Source organism: Lampetra planeri, chromosome 1 (genome assembly GCF_965212315.1).
Source record: "Lampetra planeri chromosome 1, kcLamPlan1.2.h2, whole genome shotgun sequence".
Lineage (NCBI taxonomy): Eukaryota > Metazoa > Chordata > Hyperoartia > Petromyzontiformes > Petromyzontidae > Lampetra > Lampetra planeri.
This window is the reverse complement of record NC_136107.1, coordinates 22,692,892-22,718,131: the sequence shown is the minus strand read 5'-3', so window position 1 is coordinate 22,718,131 and position 25,240 is coordinate 22,692,892. Positions and strand designations below refer to the sequence as shown.

The 25,240-nt window shown below is 40.6% G+C and overlaps 1 protein-coding gene across 2 annotated transcripts in view; it reads left to right on the top strand.

Moving 5' to 3' along the window:
* Window positions 1-20,357, top strand: part of LOC144720305 (ras-associated and pleckstrin homology domains-containing protein 1-like) — a 36,527-nt gene extending 16,170 nt beyond the window's left edge. For both annotated transcript variants that reach the window (XM_078596957.1, XM_078596967.1), the window contains 10 exons: window positions 995-1,072; window positions 3,001-3,160; window positions 6,864-6,985; window positions 8,897-8,962; window positions 10,216-10,359; window positions 11,894-12,004; window positions 12,430-12,528; window positions 13,398-13,503; window positions 13,625-13,734; window positions 17,545-20,357. In XM_078596957.1, the coding sequence (XP_078453083.1) occupies window positions 995-1,072; window positions 3,001-3,160; window positions 6,864-6,985; window positions 8,897-8,962; window positions 10,216-10,359; window positions 11,894-12,004; window positions 12,430-12,528; window positions 13,398-13,503; window positions 13,625-13,734; window positions 17,545-18,573 (2,025 nt within the window). In that variant the 3' untranslated portion in view covers window positions 18,574-20,357. The remainder of the gene's footprint in view (window positions 1-994; window positions 1,073-3,000; window positions 3,161-6,863; window positions 6,986-8,896; window positions 8,963-10,215; window positions 10,360-11,893; window positions 12,005-12,429; window positions 12,529-13,397; window positions 13,504-13,624; window positions 13,735-17,544) is intronic.
* The last annotated feature ends 4,883 nt before the right edge of the window (window positions 20,358-25,240 follow it).

Sequence of the window (25,240 nt, the reverse complement as noted above, 5' to 3'; positions counted from 1 at the left end):
AACTGCAATGCATGTCGACTTGTTAGATAGGTGCCCAATTTGCTTAACATTTCAAAGGTGCATTGTATTAATGTGGAAGTTGTTTTGTGACAAGTATAACATAGATTGTTTTGTTGTTCATATGGTGATTAAGCAGAACACTTATTTTGGTGATAATAAGTCCGTTCAACACCATCACTGCTCAAAAAAATGCTTCGTTCAAGACTTGTTCTAGCAGATAAAAATCCCTTAGCATAAGTATGCATTGTCAACCAAAAGTTATAAACATTCGTTGGCAAATATGCTAAGATCTCTAAAATGATGCTTACAGACACAGACTATACTTGCTTAAGGACACCAGTATTACTGGCATAATTAATGTGCATGCAGCAAATATTAACCCATTACTGATAGTCCTAACAAGAGATATTCATATAATCCAGCATGAAATACAGCCTGTTTCATCAGGAGTCCTGCATGTACGATTTGCAAGAACACAATTTCATGCTTAGAAAGCATGTTCCAAATACATAATTATTAAGATAGGGTTGAAAGTCTTGGCAAGACATGCATGCAAGCTAATATTATTTTACACACTCATCAACTACTGTTGAATAACAATGATATTATACATACAGGAGAGCACCTTCCTGAATCAATGTGCTGTATTAATACGTGCATGGTTGGGTGGGAGCAGTAGTGCAGTTATTAGCACAGTGTGCTATAAATTAGGTGACCCGGGTTCAATTGCCACACATGGCCAACATCACTGCCGAATATCTGAAGCAGTCCTGGGCCCCCTCTACTAGGTCGACTCAGCCTTAAATGGGTACCTTGTGTGTTATGTAAAAACATCAGCACTTGAGAGGCAAAGGCAGTCGGACGTGGTCTTAACCATGATAGGTGCCCACTAATGGCACTTTCCCCAACAGGCTGTGTTGGCTATTCGGGGGATCTTTGTCTTTGTTGTTGGCAGGAGCACCGAATGAGGGAGTTGCATTTTGTGTGTTTGTAGGAGGAGAAGGCAGCAAGAATAAAAGCTGAAAAGATCCGTATTGCTTTACAGAAGATGAAGGAGGCACAAGTTCGGAAGGTGAGTTATACAGTGTTCTCTATTTAAGCCAATTAAACAACGAATCAATAAAAGTTATTTATGGTGTAGCTTTAATTGAATAGTTACATTTTCACCAGTTTGAAAACAAACAATGCAAACGGTGTAATCAAAGTTCACAAAAAGAGTATCAATTCAACATTTGAAATAGAACATTGGTTAAAAAATCTGAAGTGGAAATTTAAGGTTACGAATAGTCCATGATAATAATTTACTCGAGTGCATATACTTTACGCTGTGAAGCCAGATCAGCAAGTTTCCCTACATCTGGCACATGATATAGTGAATCATTAAACCGTTGGATGACATGGAAGCTTAAGTATAAAACATTTAGTCTTCTAAATTGCAAATTAAATTGAAAAAATGCCACGTAAAACGGATGAAAGTGCATTCCAAAATTATACAAATTTAGCGAATATATGTTAACACAAAACTGAAATTTGAATGTCAATAAGAAACCCATTTTCGTAAAAAAATTGTAACATTTTAACAGCGCTGCATGCAAATGAAATGTGAGCCATGCGATCCGCGTGCGTTACTCGTGCAGGTTTTATTAAGGCAAATCCCACCCCACACTGCAGCCTTTTACATAAAAAAATATCAATGAATAAATATTGGTTGGGACCAATATAGATTTTTCTTAATTCCACTTGCTCACGATATGTATTTTTGTATTCCTGGTATTCTCATGTCTGCCCATATGCTGCAATAGCCTTGCCGTATGTCTTGAGTAAATGTTTGTTGAACAAATGTATTGAAGGGAAACGTCTTGTATTCCACCTTGCCGGTTTACCTTATATTACTGCCAATCATTCCCCACGATTGTCCATGTAAAAGAGGGATAATGCCACGTGTGTAATGCATAGCACGCTGGACTTGCAATCCAGGAGTTGTTGGTTTGATCATATCTCCCGGCTTGGCAGTTGCAACAATGGGCAAGCTTCTTAATGTATTCCTTCTTCAGTTGTCCATGAATAATAAGCCTACTCATAACATATCTAAAATCCACTTGATATTAATTTGTCTTTTCTAGGACTTGATGGATAGTGCGTATATGGTCGACGGTGGAAACGTCTTTCCTAAATTCAGCTTGCTCACGTGGTTGTTTGTGTGATAAGAGCTTGATGTGTTTGTTGTTCCTCAAGTCAGTTTTATCATCCTCGTTGAATATAAGAATGGTTGAGGCATCATTCCATGATTGTGGCATTCAATTCCTGTGCAAACATTTGGTAAATAGGTCTTCTAAATTAGTTTCAAAAGCTAATCCTGTTACTTTGATAATTATGACAGATATTACATTTGGTCCAGGAGATTTCCCTTGTTTCAAACTGTGAAAAGCAGTGGTTACTTCCTAAGGTGCAATATCTGGATTGTTATCCTCCGCATCTGAGCAATCAATGCTTACCTGTCGAATTGAAATTCTCTTTAGAGATCTGAATGAAATTTCTCCACGATCTTACTAATGATGTATATATCATGTGCTATGGTTCTATTTGATCTCTTAGAGCTACAACTCTTCTATAGCATACGTGTGTTTTTTACTTATTTTGTGTGTTTTTATACATATCTAAATATCTCAAGTGCTAGCGTTTTGACGTACCTGTTGAAATTATTTGGATGCACCTGTGTATCCATGCATGTGTGTGTAGCTGGGGAGTTGTGGTCCAGTTAACCTGGCAACCTGGCTTTAATTCCAGGCCATGGATACCATCAGTGGCAAGTGCTATTTGGGCCTCTGATGAGCTTTCCTCTAACTTGAGTACCAGGTTCAGAATGTAATAATCAATTAATGGTTCCCAGCCATAGGTAGTAATGGTTACACTATCCCTTCACGTGCCATGCTGGTTTCAATAGCACTTGCCTCAACAGTCGATAAATATGAATAGGATATCTTCATCCTTTTGTTGCAGCTGGTGATCCGAATTGGCCTTGTGGACACAAGTTCCAAGAACCTGATGGTGGAAGAGCAGCAGTCAGTGCGCGAGGTGATGGACAACCTCCGTGAAAAGACACACAGCACCAACAGCCCAGACTGGTGCCTGGTGGAGACCAACCCTGATCTGGACATGGGTAAGGACAGCCGAGGGTTCACAGAACGTACACATTATGGAACGGGAGTGGGACAATGCTCAGGAGAGTTAAAATGTGCCATGACTTGAGATGCCACATCACATGTGGAGAATATAAGTCAAATTGTACATGACTTGAGATGCTAGATGGCCTCAACACAGTATAAATTTTCATCCCAGAAAATGCATTGGCCTTATTGCCACATGAGGTTTAACAATGCAGTATAACATACAAACATATGAATTACATTGTTCGTTACATAATTTTGACATGTCAATTACAACCATATTTATATGTCAAGGTAAGAGAGAAATGCACAGCCCTACAATTTGTCGATCACGCCACTGCTGGCGGAAAGGCCTCCAATTAGAGAAAGCTCTCGAGTGCCGGGCTAGAGGTTTGGGCGATTCTTCCATACTGGCCAGAGGTGGGAGTATCCACACTTTACTCCACCACACCGATCACTTAACCGTGGTTGAACCCAGTTATACTACTGGGTGGGCAAATAGGTGAAGGTATTGTAGAAACTTTCCACATTCCTTCAACTACTACACGATGAGATCCCATCAATTTAGCGACCTCTGGACTGAAAGTCCAGTGTGCTCATAATTACACCGCGGCAACAACCCTTATTGCTTATTGTTATGTATGATTGCAGAAAGCTTTTCTGCATGGTGTGGCAAAGAATAGCTTTAACGAGGCCCATTGGCTTGTCTTCACAAGAGAGCTCTCTAAATGCATTGTTTCACTTTGTCTACACAAATGAAAGGAAACGAGTAATGCTCTCTTTACAGCGAAATCTCAAGGGTACAAACTCTCTGAAAATCATTAAAGTTTTTGTTTTAGCTGTGATTTAGCAGCGCAGCTGTAATGAGGCTAGAGTGGAAGGACATTGAATAACACAGCTTGCTGCCTTTTACCTCCATTAGCTATACACAAAGTGCTTGCCACAAATGAAGCACAATACCTGCGAAGATGACACCAGTCATCTTCGCAGTGGATTTTCGCTAGCCATCAAACAAGGACGGTCACTGCATCGCGCATTTTCATGATGCGCTTCTGCAGCCGTCTGGAAAACTCTTCCTTCCGATATTAGATAGACACTCTGTGTTGCCTAACCTGGGCCCACTCAACATGAGCATATACTTTAAAGACCACAACACATCTTCTCAAAGCGGTAGCAAATCAGTCATTCGCACACTTAATGATTTGTGTGATGTGAACAAATACACCCGATTTTTGTGAGTTACGGTACGATAACATTGCAATGTTATTTGCTTTAGAAAAATAGAACGTGGAAGCACTTCAAAATACAGTATGTCAATTGCATTACATGTTTTATATTAAACAATAACTGGCAAGATGTGCACCATTTTTTTATAGGCATAATATACATGAACTGGCCTTTATGCCCGTCCAAGGACGAGTGTATATTGCAGTAAATCTGAAATATTCAATAGAAAAATTGTTCAGCTCATGACTATTAATGAGGGGGGGGGGGTGCCCCATGTGGAGTGACGTCACCCGCTAATGGTTATTGGGGAGGGGTGCGGCATGTGGAGTGACGTCACCCGCTCATGATTATTAATGAGGGGAGGGGTGCGGCATGTGGAGTGCTCGTCCTTCTTGTGCGTTAGTGTAAATTTCCACGCGGGCATGAATATTAATGAAGGGGTGGGGGCTCTTTTGCAGTGACGTCACGCACGGATGTAGCACTGTGCTGCGTAGATTTATTTTTTACCGTCACTTTCTGTAAAGAAACGTCATATTTGAAGCGACTTTGCGTGATAAATTATTAAATTCAGCTCAACCTTCCTCTGCGTTAGTGTAAAAATCCACCCACTTATGAATATTAATGAGGGGGGGTGGGCATCATGTGGAATGACGTCACGCGGGGGGTGGGCCTCATGTGGAGTGACGTCACGCGCGGGACGGACAGACATTTCTGGGTGATTATAGTAGGTAATGATTTAAATCGTGGTTATTATTTCTTGTGCAGCAGAGCATTTCTCGGAGGAACTGATTACATGGTCTGCACTTACTGCACTGATGCACAGCACGTCGATCACCAATCACCAACAACAGGACAAGCCAATTGCTCAAAGTATCTGAGACAGGAACACATCGCATTCCAATGTATTCAACGCCATCATCACAATATACCCTCCCAAGAGAACTCTCAGCACGGCTTATGTGTGTTTGATTGTGCGGAAACCCAAAATGGTCATGTTAGGCTGTATTGAGCTAATCAAACCAAGTGCCATCATATTATTAAATATATTGATGCCGAGCGTGGCCAACAGATACGTTACTCATGCACTGGTGCACAGCTACTATTCAATTACCCATGTGGATGCTTTCGCTATTGGATACTTTACTGGAGATGAGTGGAGTCCGAGGTCAGCTGGGAAATCCAGAGCCATGCTCATGTGGTGAGCGACTGTGTAATGACATTTTGCCCAAAGGGAATGACTTTTCCCTTCACACCTTCAGATTATATCACCTGCCTGATATTTACTTTGGTACACATTTCAAGAACACTGTACAATTTTCTGAAGTTACTGAATGGCATGTGTAATTTACTACAGTAGTTGGTCAGGTTTTAAAAATTACTGGCAGAGATAAGATATTGGCATTCAAAATGTATTGCTACATAACGATATCGCATCTAAGCTGGACCCAAAGAGTGACCAACGTAGAAGTAAAAAAAGGTTGCACATAGAAGAAGACAACCTGATGATGCAAGCAGTGATGAGAAGGAAACTGGCACTATTTGGACACATATGTAGGAAAACAACATTGAAATTTAAAAAGTGTGTTGTTTGAAGAAATGGAAGGAACCGGAAAGAGAGGAAGACCTAACAGAGAATGGTTTGATGACATGAGAGATTGGTGCCAGAAAGATGTGGCACTACTTGAGCATATTGGCACAAGACAGGGGAAAGTGAAAACAAATTACGAAATGTGAAGTGGACACCTACATGCTCCCTGCCCATGGATCGTGATGATGATGAGGAGCCAACGTTTGACGATGAATTCACATGTTATTACGAGCAGCCAATTCAATGACACTGCAGTTGTTAATAAAAATAATAAATCAAGTTGACAGTGGGTTTCACAACAAGTTGTTTCTAGGTACTTTGCAAACATATCTGTACAAACACTTTAAATCGGCAACTTTTAGGAAAACAAAAAGTCTTAGAAACATTTCTAAAATGGAGATAATGTGTATTTAAAACTGAAAATTGACAATGAAGACAAAAAGGCAAACCTAAATGAGATAATAAACGTTATACTGGAAAAATAAGTCTTAACTCGTGATTTTAAAACATTTACGGACACCCAAGTTCCTGGTTAAGGGATTGAGGTCAATAGTTTAGTGTGTGTTCTGAAGTTGAATAAGTTCATTCTGCCAGTTAATTCTGGCAAATCGCCTGTGAAGCTGGTTGAATTCACCAGCGAAACTTCATACTCAAATTGTAAATGTTGTGGGTTTACTCAACACACTGGTGTACTAAAGTAGCAACTACTTGGCACGTTTTGTTTACGTGACAAACCTTACTAATTGGCTATGTCGGGTGGTGGTGGGTTAACGACGCATTTATATGTATGCGATCTAAGCCAAATACATGTTTCGTTATTAATGTTGGCCGTGAAAGCCGAAGTGTTAAACCGAGTGTGTTTGCGTGACGTGGCTTTTCAGAGCGGTTCTACGAAGACCACGAGAACCTGGTGCAAAACCTGGTGACGTGGACCCGCGATACACAGAATGGGCTCACCTTCGTGGAGCGCAGGGAAAAGAACGCTCTCTTTAAAAACCCACAGGTGCACCAGCATGGCCTGAATATCTCTTTCAGTTTGTTGTCCTTCCCCGGCATCTCCGATTAGAGCGGTTGGTTTAGTACGGTGCGTAAATAAGTTGACCATGCATACATGCTTACTGTAGATAATCGTCGTAAAAATGGAACATGGTTTCAAGGAATGTTGTACAACTGTTTTAGATTTAGTATAATATGACTCTGTCATATAATTTTTACATTCTAAAGTCTTACCGTTAAGGCTCATTTGGGCTACATAAAAATTTGTTTAAATTATGACAACCCTCTTGAGATTTACAGGTCACGGAACTGAAAAAGAAAACACTAGTGAACTGTGTGCGATATTTCTGAATTCCCGAATACCTCACAGAGGTTATATGAACTGTACATCGGTTACCACAGCTTAAACCACATCTCTGAATACATTTCAACATCTGTTGGTCTGAAAAACACCCGGGCCTGTTGGTATTTAAATCCATGCCTTCCCCAAAATTCCCTCGATCATAGCCATACTAAAAATCGAATAATAATCGCCAACTTCGTAATCAACACCACCTTCTTATAAAACTTAATCGACTATTATAGGATATTTTTATATACATTTAATGTAAAATAATAATATATATCTTCATGATAATTAGAGAAATGCCTACTTACCTCCGTTGGATGGAGAGAGCCAGCTATTGCTATCCCATTTTGCTGTGACGAGAGCCATTCCGTGGGACGATCACTGTTGACTTCCCACAAAGTGGTGCCTATTTTATATAGCACAGTTGAGTGATTAGCTGTGTCCGCGGTTGTTCACGACCCCAGTTTATGGACAATGTTAACTTTGCCTCGGGCTTTCCTACCTTCACCTGTGATGTGCACAAGTGAATTATCTGGCAACAATGGCGGCATCTTCATCGGCGCTTTCTTCACCAGGCAACCATGTGCAGTCTGTGCAGTGTCCCAGTAGAACCAATGCTTGGTGCCCATGTCTAATGCATTACTACACGTTGCTTACACATTTAATTTGTCAATTAATCAAACTGCACTCGTCCAGTGAGATGTCATAACGTGAGGCATAGTTTATAGCTCCCCAACAATCAAGCCAGGAGCCACCATTGGGCCCTGTCTCAACCTCCAGCTGGAATTAGAATTCTCAGTCTTCCAATTTTGATCCAAGCCTGCTAATTACACTGCAACACAGCAGAATTACACAAAATTAGAAAAAATATATATATATAACAAGAGTACATTTTCTAAGACAAACAAAATCATGAATGCAACGCTAGAAAATTTATATCACGTATTTCCAACACAACTACTGTACTTAAAATGTCATGCCTTCCCGCTTATGCAAAATGTTAATTTGCCGTGCGCTACAAACATACACAACGTTGATGCATCTGGTGCAAGGGTTGGAGTGGTGGTGCAGAGGTTAGTGCAGTGCGTGAGGAACGCAGCGAGCCAGCTATGTGCCCGGGGAGTGATAACTGAACTTGCACTGGCCCTCGCTACCTCCTTCACCAACTCACGCTGAGCACCATGGTGAAATATGGACAAACAACCCCCATGACTAATAACACAACAATGGGGAGACCTTCATCCAGTAGTAGATTGATAAAGGGCTGTACATTTTTATTATTATCGATATTGTTTATGTTTAATGAATGAAATAATGCAGCATCTCAACGGTGCATCTCAGCAATAAATAGAGTATTTGGCTGCTATAAATTTCCACATGATAAGTCACTTTGTTGGGCTATCATGTGTGGCCAAGTCGCTTCTGAAAAAAGCTATCTATTTCAGTGGGCCTTACCTGGTAAAATAAAAATAGTTAAGTTTATTTTAAACACACATTTCAAACACAGAATGGCCAAGATGCTATGACATCTGTGCAATACGTTTTCTATCAATTGTTTACACTTTTCAGAATTATCTGCTGGGAAACAAAGAAGCTAAGGATGTGAAGGACAGGGATAAGGAATCACTCCTGGAGGTTTGTATTAAATGGCTGCAACCTGCATGGAGCATTATGTACACCTTGACATCTGTGGCATGTAATAATAATTACCAACGAAAATCATAATGAGTCTCAAGACTATTTCAGGAGTGTCTTGCATTGGATTGTTTGACCAGAGAAGCCAGATAAAACCCACATTAGTGGGGTGACACCAAGCACTGCCATGCCTCTAAAACACCTGGCAAACTCTGGTGCTCATCCATCCAAGTACCAACCAGTCTGAGCCCTGCCTTTCTTTTGAAATCCAACAAGGTCAATTGCATTTAGGGTGATTTGGTCACGGAAAATTCACTACATCATGGTTCAACACACGTGTTGATGGTGTGTTCAGCACTACACCCAGCTGCGTAATACCGAGCACGGGGCCACAAGTGGACGATTATGTGCTTATTGTAGCCTGCATTGACTTAGGGGACGCCCACCAAGTGCACGGGTCAGTTGGGTATTTGAGAGGCTGCTCATGTGCAATAATCTCTCGTCACTGGGATTAAAGTTAGGAACTCGAGAAGAATGTCAGGACTGCATATCTGTGAACTGCATTTATGCAACGTTCTTGTAATATTTACATTGATTATTAATTAATGCTATGAAAGCTAACAAGTAGCAGAAACAGTTTTCTTTCATTTAGACCTTTAATCTCTCCATGAATTCCATTGTAGCTGTGCATAATAATTCAGGGCTGTTATTATTAGTATCCATCAGTGATCCACCATGAAAGAGTTCCAGAAAGCATAGCAGCTTCCATTAAATTGTGATTTTAGAATGTTGTAATTTATGTGAACTATCATGTCCCAGTTTATATCATAAATCCAAAGTTTAAAGAAAAACGTGCATTGATCGATGAGTCATTTTAGGAAAGGTTCAGCCAATGTAAGAGTATCTATGCCTCCCTTGCAAAATATGTATTACTTCTTATTGCTTGTTCTATAACTAATAAAATAAACTAATTCATACATTGTATTTGCTATATTGACCAATGCATAAAAATACTTATTTTTTTCCCATCAACTTAACTACGAAGGGACATTTCCAGTTAAGATTATGTATGTACTCACCACCACAGAATGATAATTATTTTTACGAACGTGAGTTTTAGAAGTTCCCACGTGAAGAAGCAATTGTCTGATTGCGAACAGCACCAGATCATCCCTCTCCCACCTTGCCTCATCTCCGGTCCTTCTGCTCCCTCTCTTCCTTCCTACCTCCCTGCTCGTGCTGCCAATGGGCAGGAATGTTTCTGTGGGACCTCAGTGGCTGTACCTGAGCTGGAAGGAGAGCTTTTCCTCAAGGAAGATGGCAAAAAGTCATGGAAGCGGCGCTACTTTCTGCTTCGAGCCTCTGGAATCTACTTTGTGCCCAAGGGCAAGACCAAGGTGAGTGGGCCCCATGGTGCTGTGATGCGACATCATGCCCTGTGAACAATGACAGTTTGGTTAACCGGCTTTCACGGAAGCTGTAGGAAATCTGTAAACAAAAATGTTTGCTCCTTGTTTTGCTTTTATTTTCTCCCATATAATGAGATGAACACATTTCCATGTTTTTATTCTAGCAGTGCAAATACAATGTATATACATAAAATGACCCCCAGATAACAGAATTGAACTGCTATGCCTTCAAATTTCCTTGACACTGTCTGCACACTTTTAAGGCACACCATTCACACAACGTTTGTCGCATTCGATCAAACTGAAACGTTTAATTCTCAGAAACTGAAATAAGCTGAAATTAAATAACAAAGGCCAGTAAGATAGATTTTTTTAGCTATCATTAGTAACAGGGCTGGTACCGTCAAATGAATATAATACACTTGAGCACACAGATGTGCTCATAGATGGCTGCCCAGATACAAACACAGGATCTCAGCTGTGTGAGATCAGTCATACGCCATGGCATTAGCACTCTTGGACTACCTGCCCACCCTCTTCTATGTCATCAATTATAACACATTTCCACGCAATGATACATACAGATTGTAGTATTAAAGTTAAGGATGTGTAGTGGGTAATAAACTGGAGGAAGCTTACTCTGAGGCAACACGTTTATTACAACACCAGACTACAACACAAAGGGGTAACGGCCCCTTTTACTCGATACTCTATGGAGGGAGTCCCTCCAGGCTAGCTCGCCTCTTACTGGCTACGCCTACACTGCTGGGGCTTGAGTCTTCTCTTGAGTCTTCACTGGTTATAAGCTGGAGCTCTCACTGGTACGAGCTCGAGCCGACCCTAGCCAGGGGTTCGGCTCTGTCCATTGGGCTCTTCTCTTCAGGGCTCTAGGTGAGGCACTTCGGTCTGACGATGACTGCCGGGACCGCTCAGGGACCTGGCTTATATACAGGGTCCCGGCTCACTCCGCCCCTAGCCACGCCTTCTTTCCAGGACCATCTCCAAGGGCCTGGAGAATGACATCATCCCCCAGCCCCCTTCCTGGGGTCTGGGGTCCCGACCGTTTGTCACGATGCTCCCCCCAGGGATTGCCTCGGGCCAATGGCCCGTCATCATTATCCAGCAGGTTCAGCCTCCCTTCCGCTCCCTACTGGCACAAGCTAGTATTGCCGGCTATAGGTAGTGGCAATCATGTTCAACCATGCCACTACAGATGTACTGACTACCCTAACAAGCAACAAACGGAACCATACTGCGTACGAGCTTTTAATGATATCAATTGCTACTTACTACCAAAAATACCCTTTCATAGAGTCTGTTATGCACAATGATGTTCAAAGGTAGAGGACAGCATTAGTTATTCTCGTACTGTGTTGGTTGATCCGTGACGTCTTTCCTTTGTCTTTTTTAGAAATACTTTTTTAGAAAAGCCTGCATTAGTTAAAAATGCAGCACTATATACTGTATGTAATACAGCATATGCAACCTTTTGAATGTCACATATCACACTGTATGTTGTCAGACCCTGCGGGACCTCACCTGCTTCATCCAGTTTGAGAATCTCAATGTGTACTACTGCCTGGACTACAAGAACAAGTACAAAGCACCAACAGACTGCTGCTTCGCGCTGAAGGTACTTACCGGAATGTGATAATGCACAGTGAATGTCAATCTGTATTGAGAGTAAGATATAAAGAATGTAATAGGGTACAGTTTTCCTAGATGTTCAAAGTACACGTGGGAGCAACAGGATCGTTATTTATATTGATAAATTTCACGTTTAATCACTGCGCTCATAACTTGTAAAGAACAGCACTCCAAAGTGAGGTGCATATTGATTGCCATATTGTCTAAATGAATAGACACTATGATTCAATGAGTTACATATTTCTTTGAAACCACACTTTTTTTCTAATGACCCCTATATATCACAATCACATAGGATGAATGAACAAATTCTGTTAAATTTAAACCTTTTTTTTCTTTGAAATATGCAAATATTATGGTATTATGAGGAACATTTCTCATTTTTACATCATACGTGATGATTCTCCCCAGCACCCTCAGATTCAGAAGAAGTCGCAGTATATCAAGTACCTGTGTTGCGATGATGCACGAAGCCTTCATCAGTGGGTCACTGGCATCCGCATTGCCAAGGTACCATCACCATACTTTGTTGTGACGCTCAGAATTAACATAAGTATGTTTGTTAAACTTCTTTTGCACCGTACATAGTCAACCATGCTAATCGGAGGTGTGGGGGAAGGACAATAAACTAAACACAAAAAGCTGTTAAAAATAAATGAGTTTTCAATCTAGTTTTAAAAGTGAATAGCTCCAGTGGCTTCCTAAGATCGTAGAGAAGAGCTTTCAGACGGCCGCAGAAGCACATTTAAAAGCGTGCGATGCGATAAACGTCTTTGTTCAATGGCTGGCCAAAAGCTGCTGCAAGGATGACCGGAGTTCGCGTGATGGTTTATGCTCCTAAACGTTTCAGTTTGATAAAAAAAACAAAAAGGAGTGAAATGTGGCTCGATGGTGAAGAGCGAGAATGCTCAATAACTTCGTAGCACAGTGGATGAAAATGTGACCTGTGGAAGAAAACAAACAAGCGTGGGCAAAGAGAACATTCACTGAGCAACACAAATTAACTGCTGCTCAGCAAGACATTTTAGCACCGACATACCCCTTTTATCATAAAGAAATAAATAAATGTTAACATTAACTATCCATTTGTTCACATAATAACTTCATACAAAATAAATGCTGTCTTCAATTATTAAAGTGCTATTAAATGCATAGAATAGGACTTTTTCAACCTTTTTTTTATAAACATCATCTGTTGATGCTTTCACAAACACTTGCTGTACTTATTGAATACCTCCGATTAGTTCGGTTGGCTACATACGGTGCGAAAGAAGTCCAACATACAATACAATTCAGCAGTTATTTACTGGAAGCAGAAGTTAGTTCATTTTCTTTTGAAAGTGGTTAAGGAGCTGTTCCTTCATCCTCTTCTCATACAGTATGGCAAGTATCTCTATGACAACTTCAAGGAGGCGAACAGGAAGGCGGGCGAGGGCTGGCCCACCCTGGCCAACTTGGTTGTCAAAACACCAGAGCCTACACCAGGTACGGACAAGCCAGTTAAGTCACAGCAAGATACACGTAAATACATAGAAGCCTGAGTTGCAAAGAACAAACTCATCACCTACAAAGTTCTTCGTGACACGCGGGTGACTGTGCTGTGTAGGTGTGGTGGCCGACAGCCCGACATCGAAAGGAGTGCGCAGCACCAACACCGTCAGCGCCATCTTCTCCGAGGCTTGGAAACGAGGCACCGAGCTCACGCAAGTCCACCGGGTCAGTGCGGTCATGTGTGTGTGCGTGCGTTAGGCCATTGCTATGGATATATGTCCCGGTTACGCAGCCAATCTTTGGTGTGGATGCATTTTTGTGTGCATGTGTGTATACGAGTGTGTATATGTTCAGTAGAGAGCGATAGTGCAACGGTTAACGGTCTGCGCTACGAACCTGACTACCCGGGTTCGATTCCCGCTCACGGCCAACATCAGTGATGATTTTCTGAACCGGTCCTGGGCCTCCCCGAGGTCTGGATAAATGAGTACCTGGTGCGATGTGTAAACATCATCACTAGGGAGACAAAGGCGGCTGGACGTGGTGCTGGCCACCCACCCCCTCGTGTGCCGTGCTGATCTTCATAGGTGCTCGCTAACAGGACTTACCCCAACAGTCTGTTAAAGCTATATGGGGGATCTTTGTCTTTGTGAGTATGCCCACGGATTATAAAAACAGTTGGCACCACGGGTCATAACCTCATTTTTTTAGGATGCCAGGTAACCAAAGAGATGAATTTTTTGTAGAGATACAAGAGGCCACAGCATGTTACTGGGGAAAAGGCCCATGGATAGATTACAAGAGCCAGTGAAGAGTGGGCAGATTAATGCTTCATAGAATAATCAAAATCACACCATGCATTGCTGCTCTTGCGAATCAGTGTTCCCTCTGTATGTTGGCACGTTTATCAAGTGACAAACAACACAGTAGTGCATCGCATCTGGATTTTCAAATGCAGGCAATTAATTTATATATTCAGAGCATTAAAATCAATGTATCTGTGCACAATTGTTTTTATAGTGTATCATGAATAATAAAAACGAAATTCCAACACAAACATGGAACCCAGTTGTAAGCGAAAGAGAATATTGTTGACCTTGCATTTACAACGAGGAGTTAGGCGGTGTTATTCTATGCATGCACGTACACGTACGCTAGAAAGTAATGCTTGCAATAATGTCAAATCGAATCGCAGTGTAGTTTCATTTAGAGTGAACGCTATTAGCATTTCCAACACTGAATAACATCTTCTTGATTCTTTCGGTAAAGTCACGTAGAAGGGAAGTAATAAAATAATAAAAATAAAACATAATAAAATAATTCTCACGACGTTTCGGCCACAACGCAAGCAGCCGTCTTCAGGTGAAAACCAGGTCTGTCGAGGCGACAGCGTCTAACCCCTCCCTTTGATGCTGCTAATCCTGCATAATGCACGGGCATAAAGAATTCAGTGTATGGAATAACATGTTATTCAGTTTCGATTTGAGCCTTGTCATGTTAAATGTGACTGATATTGCCACTGGTGTTGTAACCTGTAAATCAAGTCTAGTGTCACCTGATATAAGTCATAAGTCATTGCGGTTCATCGAAGGTTAAACAAACACAAAATAAACACTCTGTGACTAAGAGCACACTCTCATTGGTGGCAGCTGGTAACCTACTTAGTTTCTGTGTTGATGGAGTCATAAAAGTGTCTCTACAATAAAATTCAGTGTCCATTAGTATTTAGAGCAATATGGGTTTTATGGCTTAGGATCCAGTATTTTTTTTTTACTGAAAATATTCTTTGGTTCTTTCGGTAAAGTCACGTAGGTAGAAACAATAATATATCACAACGTTTCGATCGCCACACAAGCAACGTGACTTTACCAAAAGAACCAAAGAGTATGGATTCCTGCAGTCACGAAAACGTCAAATCAAGATTAAAAATATTCTACTACACTCTATGGCTATAGATATAGGATTTTACATGGCAACATTTTTTTTCTCTCCCTTTTTGAGAACAAAATATTTGTATTCAAATAAGTTTTTCTATCCCTAGTGTACATGTCACTTTATTGTCTGTTGATGTACAGGGGTACAGATTCATATGTTGGGTAAATGTTCCTATACAAAACAATCATATGCCTTTGTCATCATCAACAATGTGGCAAATCACCTTTGCAAAGTGTTTTGGACATTCCTTCCAATATGAATTTGCCCATTGGTTGGGTGCTTTTCTGGTGCAATGAAAGGTGTTACATAAATGGTAATGGGTTAACCTTTATACAGCCCAAAAATGTTACTGACATCAATGATTCATACGTCTTGTCTGCTCAAGCGTTTGAACTCGCATTGCAAGTTGACGACAAAAAACATTTACATAAAACATATTTCGTGTTATGTAACACGAGCTTCTTTGGGAAATGGCCTGGTGTTTCCATTGTTGAAAATATTTTTTAACGGGTATCATAATATCAGTAGCTGAAGATTTCCAGAGAGCCACAATTGATTTGCCTCTTATGAACATCATTTATCACGAGGCGACCCTGTCTTCCACGTGCAAACACTCACGAATCATCACATATTATCAAACATCCTGACAGAATTTGATAATGGTGAAACATGGTGACTATGTTTGCTTCATTAGTTACAACTGTATGTCATCCATTGCTGGACGAAGGTCTCCCCACACACTGTCTGTCATGAAGGTGATTTTTATTTTTACCATATTCCACCACGTTCGTCAGTGCAGGATGGTTAAGACCGGCTCAGGTATTACTCATCACCAATGTTTGCCATGGCCAAGAAATGAACCCAAGTTGCCATTTTCAGAGCAAAATGCACCAACCACTATGTCACCATGCTCCACTGATTTTGCTTACATAATGGTACATTTATAAACAAATTCTGCACAATGATTATGGAGGCCGGTAATTAACAATGATTTAAGATATTTTGCCTTCATTGTCAGTTTGCCATATATCTGGGTCATAATTTGATATTGATGTGTATTTAAGCAATGAAACAAATTAAAAGTACAGCTCACATATTAAAAATATGTACATCCTAACATATGTTTTTAAATATTCGCTTGGTGGTGGTGGCTAGCAACGCATATAATCCAACACTGTAGAGACGAGGGTTGGTGGATCAAATAAGTATTGGGAAACTCCCTTCCTGGCTTGCCATGAGAATGCAGAACAGTAAATGTGGACCCAAACCAGTTCCATATTTATGGGATCGAGCGTTGCCCCTTCACAAGCTCAGGTTTTCGCCAGGTACTCCAGTTACCACCCACATATGTCATTACTTAATACCACTACCTGATTTGAGTTCCCTCAACCCACACCTACATGGTTGACAGCATCATCCATCCTTTATCATATCCGTCACCTCTGCCTTGGCCTCTGCCTACCCTGTAAATTGCTTTGATTTACATCGTTTCGATATTCATTGCACCTTTCAGGAACGCATCCCCGATCGAATATCCTATACATATGATTACGATCAGGATTTATGTACACAGTAATTAATTTGTATCTAGCATACACATATGAATGTGATGTCCTGAAAGTAACCGATCAACTTGACACCCAAAAATTAGTTGATGTGTGACATTTATGTAAATACTACATATGTATTGAAAATGACTGACCTCATACAGCCAAGTTAAAGTGTCTCTGTATTCAATTACAAAATGGGGCTACATTAGTTTCCATTGTCAGTTTTGATTCATCGATGCCAATTGCACATCTTTATGATGGGGGCCACTTCTGTGTAGAACAACCACCCTTACTTCCCAAAGAGTGCTGCTATTTGCATTGCCATAGGAGATGACAGTCATAATTTGTTTATTTTAAGTGTGACTGTAATAACCAATATTTCTAGATTTGAAGCTTTCGTGACTGCAATAATAAATGAAAATAAATCAATTGATTTATTTTCAATTAATATTTTATTTTTATTATTTTTTTACCTACGTGACTTTACCGAAAAAACCTAAGAGTGTTACCATTATTGCCTGACCAAAATGTGCGTGCCAAATTTTTGCAGGAGAATCAACTGGATGATGTATTCCTGCCACTCCCTCCACCACCTGGTGCTCTGGAGAACTCGGACACAGCAGGAGCAGAAATGTCCTTTCCTCCTCCTCCTGAATCTTTTGTGCAAACCAAGGTCCAAGGCCCAGCGCCACAAACTCGGCCCATTATCAAGCCAGATGATGTTTCTTCTCCACCTCCTCCATGTGTTGGGTTTCCTCCTCCTCCACCTGACACCTTTCCTCCCCCACCTCCTCCAGCAGCAATACCTCAAAGCAGGCCAGCACCGGCAGCTAGAATGAGTGCCAATCCGGCGAGCGGAGTTGTTGTGGCAGTCAGAGCAAAGAAACCTCCATCAGTGCCACAACGCAAATCGAGCCGCCTTTCAAGCAGCGACATAGAACAGGTGCAAGGCACGATGATGGCAGATGACTTTCCACCACCACCCCCGCCTGAAGAGTTTATGCCACCTCCTCCATCTTTCCTTCCTCCACCACCAAAATATTACCCTCCACAAGAAATGGCACTGCCACCTCCACCCCCTTGCAATGCTCCTACACTTCCTTCTTTTCCAAAACCACATCCACCAGCTGGCAAGGCACCACAGCCTCCCCAAATCCCATGTGCTCCACAGCTCCATAACAAAGTTGGCACAATACATCAAGCACCGAGAGCCCACAATTCCTTACCCTCAGCTCAACCCAGCATGCCAGATGTGTCCATCTCAGCCCCTCCTGGTGCTGCAGTACCACCACCACCGCCGCCGCCGCCACCGCCACCATCACCAGTTACATCGAGTTCAACCATGCATGTAAAAGCAGTTAACCCTAGTAATGTGGTCCTCAAAAAAACACCTGTCAATCCCATCCCTCCACCCAAGCCCAACTTCCTAGATGATCTTGCAAACACTCTTAGAAAGAAACAACTGGCACAAAACGCTGGGGATGGAGCAACAGGACCATCAGTGTTGACGCTGTCACCTCCACGACCCATTCCTCCAAAGCCTGGCTTCCCACCTCCGAGTTTTCATGGTACAGGTTAATCCCTGATATATATGTCCATTAATTAACAGCAAGTTGGCAAACTAATCGCTGATTGCAATTTTAAGAGTTAGCGTACACAACCTAACCTCATAGAAACTAACATCAAATCTAATTTTGAGTCTCACCCCCATTACGTGAGATTGAGAACTGTTGGTGCAGGATTACTTCAGTGCACAAAATTGTGTATGTAATTAACCGTTTTCAATGTTGAAATTAGTAAATTACCCAATTTCTCCAATCAATTGGAACATTTCTCTGCTGCACCATCATGATATTTTCTTTTTTAATACAAAGTATTATTTGAATATGAAAAGGGATGCTCATATTTTATTGAAAACTCCAGTCACTTAAAAAAACAATGTTTTATCATTTCGTATACAGACTCATTCTTGGAAGATATATGCTCACTGCAATGCTGAAAACACTTTTAAAATTGCACATCATCCTCGACATTGTATTTAAATAATGAAAATGTTGGTAATGAAAACAGAGATCAGAGTTTCTTTGTTGTAAAGAATATCATTAAAATACTTCTTGCTTGAATTTCAAGAAATGTAGCATACAATTTACTTAGAAATCAAGTGTTACAGCATAACACACAGTGTCAGTGCGTTTTCATCACCAGCTATGACAAATTCTTACATGTGCATCTGTTTATCTCTCATAATACCTAATCTTCTAACGTCAATAATATCTCAGATAAAAATGGTATTCGCACATTTGTGATAAAAATTATCCTGCCATAACACACTTATAAACACAGTATGTTCTGCTTTCCCAAGTTTTATCATGTCATTATCGATCCATCCATCCAATCTGGTTAATCCCCTCCGACATAATTGTAAATTGTGTGTCTTACACACATCACTTAATGTCATGATGTGGAAATATGACTTGCGAGTGGCCACAATGTCAGTGGCATGCAATGAAGCCACTTCAGATAAGTAGTGAAATCTGGTAAAAACAAGATAACATCCTCTCTAGATAATGAGATTCCCCATCACCTGGAAAAAAAACAAATGCAGTTCAAAATTGAGTAACACATAATCCTAAAATGAAATACCAATAGCCTCATGCAACACTTTTGCATGAGGCACGAATCGATTCACTCGGCTACAACATTTTATGAATTGCCACATATGCCAGGGCAACTAAATTCGTTTGACTATTTGAACTTTGTGTAGTCCAGTCTGTTAAGTTCGTTTTGCTCCCTTAGTCTAAATGGAAAATTAGCTCATCACGTATGTATAAATTACCTGAACCATAAATAATCATTTATTACATGCATGATTCAATATTTAATGTATCATGATTTTTACTGTAATCTATGAATTGATGTGTCATTAAATGCCACATTTTCCCCCTTTAAACGTGTGTTTATTGAATGTGGACAAGCCTCACGTATTTTCGTTAAAGATTTCCAGTGCGTGTACAATGCTACGGCAATGCAGTGGACTGTTAATCACTTCGTTGGGAATGTTATAAAAACACACCTGACTGCACAACCCTGCTATGCAGCCTGCCATTTTTTGATGAATGGACCACATAGCCTGGGTAAAAATGAAACAGGTGACCTAGTTAAATGAAAGCCTTTGCACTGTGACATTACAGTACATGCTCTTTGAATAAAATGTTTTATTAAACATGGAACATTAATGTTGCATGGCAATGTATTAGAAAGAAAAACAAGTTTTTTAAGTACCACACAAAATGGACGAAGGTGAGTGTGACAGAAAAAAAACTTTTCTGCCAATATTAAACTTTGACGTTGATTTTCCTATAATATTTCGCAAAGTGTGATTTCTTTCAAGCTAATGCATTGTGGTACACCGATCTACATTCGAGCAATTTAAAATATAGCAGTTGCTCAACATAGATGTTTGCACACTACTTCATGACTGGGTGCAGCAAGGCACTGGGTTAACAATCGTCGTTTTGTTATGATCTTTCGTGTTTTTATTGATTTACTCTGCAGTGAAAAAGAAGTACTCATAATAAAGGTTATACTGGTAGGAACCTTCTGGTTACACCAGCCCACAGGGGTTGTGTCCGTTCGTCGTGCATCGAAAATATGGGAGGGGTGGGGCTGGGTGGAGAGGGGAGGGTGGGGAGGGGCTGGGTGGGGAGGGGCTGGGTGGGGAGGGTGGGGAGGGGCTGGGTGGGGAGGGGAGGGTGGGGCGGGGCTGGGTGGGGGGTGGGAGGGGTGGGGCTGGGTGGGGAGGGGCTGGTCACCCCATGGTGCCCTTAAACGTTTAACTTACTCACGCCGGCTTGTGCCCGCCCTCACAGTCGGCCATATTTGCGGAATACACCACGCCGCCGTTGACCCTGGCCATTGACCGAGCAACCCAACGTTCCTACCAGCTCCCTCCGCAGGAATATGTTATAGCATATATGTGTCATTAACCCACCAACACCCGACACAGCCAATTAGTAAGGTTTGCCACGTGAACAAAATGTGCCAATTAGCAAATTACTTCAGCAAATCGGATTGATGCCGAGTAAACCCACACACAACATTTACAATTGTGTATGACGTTTTGCTGGTACATCAGGCGATTTGCCATAATTATAATCATCAGCAAAACTAATTGGCTGTGTCGGGTGGTGGTGGGTTAACTTTATATTGACACAATATAACCCAAAAACCCTTATTATGAATCATATTGGTCGCCAAATCCTACGTGTTACATTCTAAAAAAACAAGTACATTGTAATTTAAACGTTATTGCATTGGATAGGGAAAACGGAAGGAAGAATTCGAAAAGGAAGATAGCGGATCAGTTTCTGGAACAAAGTGAGCAGTTGGGATGGGAATCTCCACGAGAGACTATCAACCCTCAGTTATGAGGATGACAATAGACATATAGGTGCTTTCTAGACATAATTAGAAAATGCACCATAGTAATTGTACTGTATGATCTGAAAGAACATAACTAAAAAAATTAAATTAACTGAATATGGACAAAAATCACACACAAAAGTGTTGTACTTCAAATTCACATCTGATGGTAAATAAATGGTCAAAACAGCAATGTCAAAATAGGCAAGCATTTAACAGAGACAAAAAATGTCAAAATAGTGGTTAGGAGACCCATCTGAAACATGTACTGTTCATACTAATTATGTATACGTATCAATCCAAGCAAAGCATTACTGGACTGGGAAGCTTCCTTGGATTTACTACAGGAGATGGTGGAAGTTTGATATGCAAGAATGCAGCAGAAACCTCAATTTTCTGTCATTGTAGGACTGTTCTCTAAAATGTATTGCAGGGAAATGGGTTTACAAGAACTGATACCAGTAAGGATGAATGTGCAAAATGCTAAAGAAAACCTGACTCAAGATAAAACTTGTCGGATTTAGACGAAAATGTAATAATTATTGGCACGACAGATGTTACACTACTCAATAATATACACAAGTGATAAGTGATTATATATACTGAGTAGTAGTGTGATGTCTGTTTCCCCAAGAATTATTTACTTTTTGTCATCCTGTTTAAGGTTTAACCTTGAATTATAATTTTTTTACGTGGAGAAGAATGATGGAAAAAAGGATGGATATAGTGGAAAATACAAACTGCCATTAGACTAATTGGAATGAGCCGTAAAAAATTTGCAAACTTTTACATTTGTTTATAAATAGATTCTAATTATTTCAAAAACATTCCAAATCACTGCAGCATGGACCTTATGTGATGCATGAAATGTCGAGAAGTATGTTGTTGAAAATTTTGATACGGTAGAGTATATAAAAAAAATATCAGAAAAATTTATGGATTTTATCAATAAACATGTATTCCGGTTATCAGACTTAAATGTAATCTTTGCAATATATGTTTAGTATTTTGTTCCCAATGTGATTGATGCTATATGAATGCTACGTTCGCAATTCTATCCAACAAATCTTGTAGATAAAGCTTTTAATTATTTACTTGAAATCTCTGTAGAATGCAAATCTGTCCAAAAGCATCACAATCAACTAGCTTTGTCTTTTTGGGCTCCTCATTAGCAATGGCATTCATATCAACGCACGTGACAGACACCAACTGATCTCTTTCTGAGGTCTAAATCAATGCACCGTTTATTTAACACATTATTTTTTCAAAATAAGCAACCGTAATGCTATTAATTTCACCTGCTGAGAACTGTGAGAGACCATCGCCATTAACCACTCCCTCCCAAACTGTGAACGCAGTATCCCTGTTGCATGAACCTGTTAAGGCAGGAATTTTTTCCCCGTGCAACCCAAGCACCTGGTGCTCCATCATTCCATTGCCAGCTTATACATCTCAAAAGTGCCGTGTATCGTCACAATATGTACCCGTATAATTTAAATAAGAAATACACGATACGCAAATTAATGGACATTTTTGCTTAAATGGCAAATTCAGAGGTCACACTCGTGAGCTCACCAGCAGATGGCAGTGCTGAGTGTTAATGCGTCGCGTGTGTGGGTTTTCTCCAGATTCTCAGGTTTCTTTCCACATTCCAAGTCCTCATGATTGGAATTGACCAAATTTCCCAGAAGCCTCCTGAAAGGGTTCCCTAGACTCAGGCTTTGCCTGGGTAAATAATGGGCGTTATGTATTACACATTGTTATTTTATAAGAGTAAGAGGAATAATGAATATTAACTTAACATTTTCCCATTTCCGTGGGAGAAAAAGTTATGTTTTCCCTTTATAGCCTTCGTTTGCGAATAATATCCACCTGGTATTTGTGCCGGACATGAGTGCGTTTGGCATTGCGTCAGATGGAGCAGGTTCAAAATAAACCCAGAGCCAACATAGTGACAGTTTTTGTCTTTGTTCATACATGTGACCACTAAAGTCATACATCAATGCGAAGGCACTTTTATGCAGTTTATATGTAACAGTGACTTAAGCATAAGCTATATCTTGAACCCATTAGTGTTCATTTACCTTGTTGTCGAACAACTCTTCAGTAGACTAAAAAATAAATCCCAACATTATTTTAACTGTTTACAAATCAAACTATTCCTCTTCACCAAATGTAATGAGAAAATAAGTTGCTTTTCAATATTAACATGACATCTGTATTGAAATTATAACATTACTTTATGGAATAACTAGCTTTATGACCTGGCTTCGCCGGAGACTTGGATTCTATGTGGAGGGTGGGGGGGTGCGTGACGTCAGCAGGCACACTGCGTGACGCTGCCGCATGCGGGTGACATCACAGATGTGACGTCACCGCTCACTTGACGTGCAAAATACCTCCAAGGTAAGTGTTGCATAGTGGATAGTCCTACCATGAAAAAAAATAACGAGTCATGACATGCCACACGTGTAAAATATTTTTTGGATAGCCCGCACCTCCATATACTCCGCAGGGTCTTGTTTTGTTTGTAAAAAGTGGTATACCCCGTGGATTATATGCGGGAAAATACGGTACTGGTACAAGGTCAGAGCATGTATGCCTCTGAACCATTGGATTGAATGTTTATGCACATGGATAAAAGGAGCAGACACAACAAACACTATCTGACTATAAAATGTTCACGCTAAACAACACACTTTCAAATATGAACAATACCATTTAAATAAAACACGTAACTACATAATATGTATTTATGCATATAACGTATACAATACAATTACTATACTACAATGAATAAAATATGTATTCATAACCTCATGAGCTGCATTGACGTCAGATTGCTGAACGAATACATTATGAGGTCGCACTCATTACACACAAAGTGCTTGCCACAAATAAAGCATAATTCCTTGCTGATCTAGTCAAGGAGTTAAAGCCATCACGCGAACTCCGATCATCCCGCAGTGGCTCTTGGCTAGCCGTCGAACAAAGACGGTCACTGCATCGTGCGTTTTCAGGTGCGCTTAAATTTGGAATTCTCATGCTTCAAATATAAGCAAGCCACTGGAGCTATGAAAATTTTAATTTAGACTGAAAACTTATTTATTTTGTGTTTAGTTTATTGTGCTTCACCAAACCTTCGATTGTCATGGTTGTCTGCATATGGTGAGAAATAAGTTAAACATACATACACATACTGTAGATACATGAGAGGTGATCATTAGCACCCACGAGCTATCCAATGCTGGATAAAAGCTTCCCTAAGCTGCTGCCATTCCTCACGGTCACATTATGCAAACGATAAACGTCGCTCCCGCACACGAGATAATCTCATCGCTCCATCTCCTATCGGGTACATTCCCTCCTTTCGCTGCAACTCATTAATTTTTACCAACGGCCACCGTTGGTAAAATAGAATACGAGACCACGCAGAAAAAATGTTAATCTTTTTGCACAGTTGAAGATGAGAGACCTGGATAAAAAAATGGAATAAAGTAGGAATGGAAATGAGTGCAAGACCCGTGGTATCGAATACAAAGAGGAGAGTGGCACCGACGCTGATTCCAGTGTGCCTGGGAAAGTTGTTTTTTCAACAATTCTCAATCATCGTCCTCAAGTTTCAACATGCTGGCATGCTCTGTAAATGACCCGACATCATCTGTAAGTGGGCCGAGGATAAAAAGTACGAAAATGTGAACTTACTTTGTTAACCCAATGAAAAGATGAGCTAAGAAGAGCTCCGCCTCTCCCGATGACATCCCCTACCTTTCCTTGTGACGTCATCCTCCTACTGTACCCCAAGATCTAGCGAGTATGTGTGG